At 54.0% G+C, this 9,072-nt stretch overlaps 1 protein-coding gene across 1 annotated transcript; it reads left to right on the forward strand.

Annotated features, from left to right (window-relative positions):
- Positions 1 to 295: 295 nt before the first annotated feature.
- On the forward strand, positions 296 to 8,360 carry LOC128090586 (signaling lymphocytic activation molecule-like). Its single transcript, XM_052702992.1, is given in 12 exon segments — positions 296 to 330; positions 1,890 to 1,946; positions 3,428 to 3,468; positions 5,169 to 5,233; positions 5,236 to 5,377; positions 5,380 to 5,493; positions 5,703 to 5,984; positions 6,888 to 6,995; positions 7,505 to 7,581; positions 7,909 to 7,930; positions 7,933 to 8,009; positions 8,172 to 8,360. Coding segments are annotated over 12 exon segments (1,083 nt in total). The 3' UTR covers positions 8,235 to 8,360.
- Positions 8,361 to 9,072: the final 712 nt, after the last annotated feature.

Genomic DNA, 9,072 nt, shown 5'->3' on the forward strand with positions numbered 1-9,072 from the left:
GGAACAAGCAGGAGTCATTCCAGCTCATGTTAAATTGGGAGGCCCAGGGTAATTCCTGGTGTGTTACAGCCCGATGCTTCCAGCACCAATGTGAGTTTGTGCAGAAATTCCCCTCTGTGATATTTCCCAGTGCCTCACATGCTTTTCCAGCCCGGAGGCATCAGCTTGCCCTGCCTGGTGCTCAGCCAGATGCTCTCTGAGCAAGGACAACCCTGCAGGACACGGGTTGGTCCGATGTGGATTTGGGCATAGCTTTGCTTTTAGCATCAGAAATAATTTATTGGTGACAAAAGTCATGGAGCGCTCAGAGCCCGGCTCCTCTGGAAAACGGTGGGAGGCATAAATTGCAGCTTTTATTTCATCCTGACACCTAAATGTGGTCTGTTTTAAAACAAACAGAGGAATTTGTGCTTCATGCTGCTGCCTCCGCTTTCTTCCGCAAAACAAGAGAGAAAAAGTAACAAAAACTTGAAAAGAGTAATAGGAAAAAACCCTTCTCCCATTGTAAAGCAGCGGCACTGAGCAGCGGCAGAGATGAATAATTCATTCCACTAAAAACACAAAAACAACCAAGATCTTCTCACCCCTTTCCAGCAATGGAACATGTAGGCAGAGTTTTTCCAGCCTCGGTGTGTATTGAGCGTTGTCCCTGCTCCATCCATGCCTCATGCAAGTCCCATCCATGTCTCACCAGTGTCCCATCCATGTCCCATCCATGTCTCACCAATATCCCATCCATGTCCCATCCATGTCTCACCAGTGTCCCATCCATGTCCCATCCATGTCTCACCAATATCCCATCCATGTCCCATCCATGTCTCACCAGTGTCCCATCCATGTCCCATCCATGTCTCACCAATATCCCATCCATGTCCCATCCATGTCTCACCAGTGTCCCATCCATGTCCCATCCATGTCTCACCAATATCCCATCCATGTCCCATCCATGTCTCATCAGTGTCCCATCCATGTCCCATCCATGTCTCACCAATATCCCATCCATGTCCCATGTCCCATCCATGCCCCAACCATGCTGCAATTGTGTCCCATCCATTTCACATCCACGTATCATCCATGCCCCATCCCTACTCCATCCACATCCCATCCCAGCCCCATCCTTGTCCCACCCATGCCCCATCCATGTCCTATCCTTGCTCCATCCACATTCATCCATGTCTCATCTGTTTCCCATGCATGTTCCATCCATATCCTGACTCTCTTCCATCCACGTCCCACACATCTCATCCACACCCCATCCCTGCTCCGTTCATATCCCGTCTTGCTCCATCCCATCCACGTCCCATCCATATTCCACCTATGTTTCACACATATCCCACCCCTGCTCTGTTCATATCCGATGTTTCTCCATCTATAACCCATCCCTCCTCCTTCAGCCAGGAAATGCCCACAGCAGTGAGGACAGCACCTGTATGGGAGCTGTTGAATCATGGCCTGAACCTCTGATTGACCACCTGAGGCAAGCAATGATTCAGCCACAGGAGCACAGACAAAGGCAATTCACCTGTGCTACTGGAAGGGGTAGAGCCTGGCTTCACCTCTCCTAGACCCCATTTAAGTGCTGACTGCCACTGAGCAAGAAGAATCTCTTCCTGGAGATTGCTCCTTGTGAGGAATGTTGTGAGCCTAAAGCATTGGTAAGCATTTTCTATTTATTGTCTTCCTGTTGCAATTATCTTTCTTAGCCTAAGTTTCCTGGCTATTTCTTAATTGTAACATCTGTATATTCCATTGATTATACTGCCCCAATCCCCAGACCCCACCAGAGTTGGGGGGTTGGGTTTAAGCACTGCGGGAGCAAACTGGAGCCTCGCAGTGCTCAGATTGAGGTTCTTGTGGGCTTTAAGGACCACCTGTGCTCCTGCTTGCAGCACAGCCTTGGAGCTGAGGCTGCAGACTGGGACCACGCTGGATCCCGTGCACCTGGAGTGGGTTAATCCCCAAATATTCACTGTTTTTCCTACTGCGAGGTGTGGGCTGTGCTCGTGCCGCTTTCCTCCACCCCAGCCGATGCTGGGCAGCCCCGGGAGTCTGTTACCATACATAAAGTGAACTTGGTGCTGGCCGTTTCACAGAATCACAGAATCACTGAGTTGTAGGGGTTGGAAGGGACCTCCAGAGATCATCGAGTCCAACCCCCTGCCAAAGCAGGTTCCCTACACCAGGTCGCACAGCTCGGCATCCAGGCAGGTCTTGAACATCTCCAGAGAAGGAGACTCCACCACCACCCTGGGCAGCCTGTTCCAGTGCTCCGTCACCTCACTGTACAGAAGTTCTTGCGCATGTTTGTGCAGAACTTCCTATGCTGCAGTTTCCAGCCGTTTCCCCTTGTCCTGTCTCTACCCACCACTGAAAAGAGTCCGGCCCCACCATTCTGCCCCCCACACCTTAGATATTTATAGACCTGGATCAGGTCCCCTCTCAGTCTTCTTTTCTCAAGGCTGAACAGACCCAGTTCACTCAGCCTTTCCTCATAGCAGAGATGCTCCAGGCCCTTCACCATCTTCGTGGCCCTCCGCTGGACTCTTTCCAAGAGATCCTTGCCTTTTTTGTACTGGGGAGCCCCAGATTTGGATGCAGTACTCCAGATGAGGTCTTACCAGGGCAGAGTAGAGGGGGAGGATCACCTCCTTCGACCTGCTGGACACGCTCTTTTTAATGCACCCCAGTAAGCCATTGGCCTTTTTGGCCACAAGGGCACACTGCTGGCTCATGGCAACCTGTCGTCCACCAGGACACCCAGGTCCCTCTCCGCAGAGCTCCCCTCCAGCAGCTCATCCCCCAACCTGTACTGATGCATGGAATTATTCCTCCCCAGATGCAAGACTCTACACTTGCTTTTGTTAAACCTCATCTGTTTTTTTTCTGCCCAGCTCTCCAGCCTATCCAGGTCTTGCTGAATGGCAGCACAGCCTTCAGGCTGTCAGCCAATCCTCCCAACTTCGTATCATCAGCAAACTTGCTGAGGGTGGCCATTATCCCCTCATTAAGGTCACTGATGAAGATGTTGAACAAGACCGGACCCAGCACAGACCCCTGAGGAACACCGCTAGTTGCAGGTCTCCAACCGGACTCTGAACCACCAACAACGACCCTCTGTGCTCTGTCAGTCAGCCAGTTCTCAACCCACCTCACTTCCTCTTCCCCAGTGAGTTAAGGGCCTGTGGCAGATGATGTACTTCTGAAGAAAGCTATAAATCGATGCTCTGGGCCCTTCATCGCTCTTCAGCGATGCGTTCAGAAGCGCTTTGAATACTTTCCACTCGAGACGGAATCATTCAGCCAAAAAAACAGGAAACGGCCCACAGCAGTGCCTGTGATCTGAGTACACCTGTTTTCATAATGAGCATGGCAGCAGATATTAACTCCACTCTAGCAGCAGCTCCGTGAGCTGAGGCACGGGCTGCAGAGCGTTGCTCTGGCTGCTCATCTCTTCTTGCTGGGTTTGGAGTATGTATATCTTTGCCATCTGCAAAATGTGTGGTTTGGATGGCTTGGGGGTCTGCAGGTATTAGAAATGGTGCGTTGTGGGCTGGGTGGACAGGTAGATAAATGTAAATATTCATCTGGAAGACAAACGGCTCCGGACTCCAGGTGGGATGTGTGGCGCATCCCTAATGTGCTCTATAGTCAGACTGAGGGAGGAGAGAATAAAAGGTGATGAATGAACAAAGGCAGTGATGGTTGGAGCATATATGTAGTGGTGAAATACTCTGCCATGGGTTTTCATGGGGTATCACTGATGCTTTGGGCTGGGGAGCAGGAGATGCAGTCCTGGCGGATGTTCTCCAGGGGTCTCAGCTCTGGGTGCTGGTTGGGATGGAAATGGTACTTGAGCAACAGAACATCTATAGGAGCATCAGTGCGTGGGGAGGTGGGCTGAGCCCCGACCCTCTTTACAGTGCCATTCCTGGAGGCAACACGCGTCCCCATGTGCTGCTGCACCGTCACCAGGCACGCAGTGAAAGGTCTGCCTGGCAAAGCAGCAGCGCGGGGCTGCCTCCTTTCTGTTGGCTCACAGTTACTAGAATACCTGCCCTCAAAATCCCCCTGGGTTTTTCTGCCTGGACAGAACTCTGAAAGTCCCATGAATGCAATTCCTGATGCAGGGGCTGCTCTGGACCCTGTACTATGCCTACATTCCCCCAGCTGCTCCACAAGGTTGCTCCTGGCCTCTCATAACCTCCAGTCCCACATCCCAGCGATCTTCCCGCAGGAGGCATCTCCTCTCCCTGGGAGCTGCAGCTTACCAGGCTGAGGGCTTTGCTACCATGTTTCAGAAAAGGCTTTTCCATTCAGTAATTAATCAGGAGCTTAACCGCTGTGCTCCATGCCACTGAGAAAATGCAGCCTCCAGCTTCATGCTGAGCTTTGCTGCGTTCCTGTGCAATAGCAGCCACTCTGCATGGCTGGGTCGGCATCCCGGAGATGTAATTCACAGGGACAGCACTGAAGCTGCTGTATTTCATGCCGTGGAGGGAGAAAAAAATAAGCAGTGGCAAGGACTTGTGCTGGGGGAGGGAAGCAGTTTCTGTGCGTTCAGTTGAGGATTTAGTGGATGTGTTGTAGTAAAAACAGATAGGGATATTATCTGTGCCAAGATTATCCTGCTCTGTGTTCTTCCCTTCTGGGATGAGCCCTTGCTCCATTGGAAAGAAGAGGGCAGGAGACATGAGGGTGATGTGGCACAGTTCCTTTCCACGCTCTGTCGGTGAGCAGTGCTGAGCTGGTGTCATCCCCACACTGTTTCCTACGAAAACAAGCCCACGGCTCACGGGGGCTGCAGGCAACTATGAATCACTGTCACAACCAGAGGCAACCCACGAGCAACCCAGGGCTGATTGGTGACCAAAGTGCTTTGGTGTGCACCAGGTACCACTGCCACTGGTGGTGCTCAGACACCCTCGGGGCACGCAGGGGTTGCTGGAGTGTGGGGCCACTGTCACTGGGGCAGGATGTGGTGCCCAACCCAGAGCTCGGGCTGAAAACACGATGAGGCACCTCAGTAGAGAGACGAGCAGATCATTGCACAGGGGTTGACATGAGATTACCAGGGCAATCCCAGCACTGTTCCCTGCTCATGCAGCTCTGTAACCAGAGGGGTCACAGCTCCTCCAGGCTCTTCCCACACATCTCTGCTCTCCTTCCAGGCTTAGGCTGTGGGATGATGGAGACACTGCTTGGCAACCTGGGGAAGGCAACGGTCCTGGGGATCCCCCCCCTTACTTCCAGAATCTCACCCAGCACTTTGGAACAGTCACATGGAAGAGGAGCATGGAAAACCCACTAAGCAAGGAATACTTGTGCACGTACTACAAAGGTAACTACACCAACTACAAGCTGGGACAGATTCTCTTCCACCCAACTTCTCACTGGAGATCCTCAGCACCCAACGGCTTGACCAGCAGCTCTGTGAATACTCTGTCACCATGGAAGCAGGGGAGAAAAACTGGCAGATCCGACTGGTGGTGTATGGTGAGACGCATTGCATTGATGGGATGGTGGGAGCGTTGGGCTGAGAGGTGGCGGTGAGCCCAAGACCCTTTTCCAGAACCTTCTAGTGAAGGCAGACCTCAGCCTCATTTGCAGAGCCTGTGGCAGGATTGGGACAGGAGCAGCACCTCCAGGTGATGGCAGGAGGGCTCGATAGGATTTCTCAGCCTTTATCCCTTCTCTCCATCCAGAACCCGTGTCCGATCCCAGCATCCACATCCTCGACTGGATGCTGGCCAATGACAGCAGCACAGTCACCCTCAACTGCACAGCAGCACAAGGGGACAACGTGTCCTGCAGCTGGGCCAGCTCTGAGGCCAGCACCTCGTCGCTCTGCACCCACAACAGCAGCCTCTTGCTGCTCTCCTCTGACCCCACCAACAGCACCCTGCCTCGCGCCTGCACTGCCAGCAACCCTGTCAACTGCTGCACCACCGCCCTCCATTCCTCCATCTGCAGATCCGAGGAGCAAGGTGAGCCCCCGGGGATGCAGCAGCCCTGGTTCCACTCTCTCCCCCACCTTCAGCCCCGTGGGGGATTTTTTCACATTGCTTTCTTCACCTCGAAGGAACCTTTGGCAGGAAAAGAAGCCACAGCACCTCTGTGGGCTGCATGGCCGTTCCCATAAGCGCTGAGCCGTGCTCGCTGCGCCCCGCTGCACCAGGCCCATTTGAAACGCATGAGATTTGCACACCAGGAGAGCTGGGGATGATGAGAACCTCAACTTCCCCCCAGGAGGCTCTTGAGGCCAAAATCATGCTCTCTGTCATTGGGTTTTTCTTGCCCTCCCTTGTGACGTGGGGACTTTTGCTGTGGGCTGTGTGATGCAGTGGCTGCCCCTCGCCCTTGGGGACACAACAGTGACACCACCTCTTTGTCCCCCACCCACGTGGGGCTCTCTCAATGCCTTGTGCCTGGCAAAGGTCCCCACATCATCTCTAGGTCTCACTGTAGAGGGGAAGATGCTGACACGAGGTGCTGCAAGGCGCATTTCCCAGCACTGGGTCCCTCCAAACCTTACACATGCAGGGACGCCCCTGTAACACTTACATGTGTGGCAGCCTCTGTCCCTTCAGGAGGACTGGAGGTGCAGAGCTCTGCCCCTGGGCTCCCCACAAAGCCTCCAGAGAAGCGTCAGAGCCTCATCCGCCCCTCAGAGACATTTTTATGCTGGCCGTTGCGTTTTTGTTGAGAGTTCAGCTCAAAAAAAAAAAAAAAAAAAGAAAAAGAAAAAAAGAAAGAAAAAAAAAAGCATTTCCTGCTCTTCCTCTCTGAAATCCTCAGCCCCATAAATAGGCAAGAAGGTACAGGGAGGGGTGGGGTTAACGATGAGCTCTCTCTGCTGGATGCTGACCCTCGCTCTCTCTGAGCCACAGGCAGCTGGAGGACAGGGATGCTGCTGCTGCTGGGGGTGGTGCTGCCCATAATGATCCTGATGGTGCTTGCCGGGGCCTTCACTGTGGCCTATGTGGCTGCAAACATGAGTGAATGCAGGGCGTGAAGGTTTGGGGGTGACAGGAGCAGCTCACAGCTCCCCGAGGCTTGTGTTGGGTTACCCTGCTCCCACGGGTGGAAGGCTGAGTGGGTCCTGCTTCTTTTTAAGCATCGGGTAACAGACAGGAAGGAAAGCAGCTTTAAAAAAAAGAAGAAAAAAAAAAAAAGGCATAGATACCTGCTTTGCCTAGTATGTGACCTGAAGGGCTTTGTGCGGATGCTGCACTTCTGTGATGATATCACACAGCTTCAAGGAGAAACGTGTGATCTCAGCCCAAGCTCAAGAGAGCAACATCTCTGCAGAACGCCCTGGTGAGGGTGAACACCCTGAGCAGTGACAAATTCACCAAGCCAATGAGCCCGTAGCCAAACAGCTGCGTCAGGGTTGGATGCAACATGGGAAACCACTGGGAACCTCACCGGGGGAGGAGTATGGGGTCAGTGGGGGTCCTGCTGCTCCCCCCATCCCCGTGGTGACTTTGCTGTGTTCCTGGTGCAGGACAACCAAGGGAGCAGTTGCCTCTGGCTGAGGATAGCACAGTGCACATCATCTACTTTGAGGTGCAGCGGGTGGAGGTGAGTGAGCCCTGTAGGGTACAATGCCCCAAAGCTGTGTCCTTGCAGCTCTATGGGTGGTGAGGTTGGAGCACAGGGTGCCAATGCAGCCTTGCAACAGGGGACAGTGAGGTCATACCCACTCTGAAGTGGGTGGCTGTGGGCTCCCCAGGTGTCACCTCCAGCAGGGCTGCTTTACTCTGGGATTGTTCTGGGTGCTGCATTCTCCACAGCCCTCAGCATCTCAAGGTGGCTCTGGGGATAACTCTATCAGGAGGCCTTGTAGTGCTGGAGGAAGGGGAGATCAGCAAGCTGGCTGCCATTGCTCACTTTCTGCTCCCTGTACAGAAGCCGAAGTCCCCCTGCAGCCCCTGGGCTCTGATCACCCCACCTGCACCACCACTTATGCTGCAGCCACTGGCACATCCCTGGCCCCCCACAGCTCTCAGGTAAGTGGAAAGGGGTTGAGGTGGGTCCCACACTGAGCACCCCGATCTGAGCACCTCGCTCACCCTCACTTTGCCTTGCAGAGCCCCAACACGGAGCCTGTGGCGTGATGCTGCCCATCAGCTGAGGCTCCGCCACTGCAACCTGCATCCAAATCCCTGCAGGGGATTTTGCCCATCCCTGCGGAAATGGGACACGCTGCTCCCGGCCCCGAAGCATCGCGCTGATGATCGCTGGAGCAACGCGTATGGCCGAAGGAAGGAAAGAAAGCAAAGAGAGCAGCGCCGGGACAGGACGAGACAACAGCAGCGCTCGGAGGGACGAACTCGCCAGGGGGAGCCCATAGGGGACAACGTGGAGCGCCGAACTACAGAAGAAAAAGAAAACCAACGACTCAGAAGGTGCCCCTTGGGAGGTTTCGAGGTGTCACAGCGAGGAGCCCCCGCGGCTCTCCCAGCTCTCCCGTGGCCGTGGGAAGCGCCACATCGCTTCTCCATCCCCTGGGCCGGGTGTCCGGCTGAGTTTAGGGGTATGGGCAGCTCCGTGTGCCCACCATGTACAGCACCAGGACAAGGGGTGGTTCAGGGCTGTCTGCTCTTTCCAACTGTGCCGCTGCTGGGCTCGGGCAGCACGGCCGATCTCACCTGCTAGAGAAAATAAAGCTATGGGGAAATCTTTCAGGAAGGCTTGTGAAAGAGCATGCAAGGGTTGCAGCTGGGTAAGGCTCTGGGGGGAAAGAACTGCATTTCTACACATCTCAAGCTTCCTCTTCCCATTACTTCAGCAAAAATCAGCTGAGCTGCTTTCTTGGGAGGTCCGCAAAGATGCTGCTTCCCCAGGAGCACATCCTCATAACTCCTTCTTTGCCTTGTCCTCCACCAGCATGGGACAAAGAAGGAGCTTCCCTTAAGGGCTTGGTAACTATTTCTGTCTTGAGCAATGATAACTTGCGTGCTGAAGAAGTGCCTGCATTACCCCACAGGATGAGTTGATCACATCCACTGCTCCTGCTCACCCTCCCATAGCTCAGCACTGGGGAGGAGAGCAACAGCTGAGCCTGTTCCT

Source organism: Tympanuchus pallidicinctus, unplaced genomic scaffold (assembly GCF_026119805.1).
Source record: "Tympanuchus pallidicinctus isolate F22 unplaced genomic scaffold, pur_lepc_1.0 scaffold48, whole genome shotgun sequence".
NCBI classification, from domain to species: domain Eukaryota; kingdom Metazoa; phylum Chordata; class Aves; order Galliformes; family Phasianidae; genus Tympanuchus; species Tympanuchus pallidicinctus.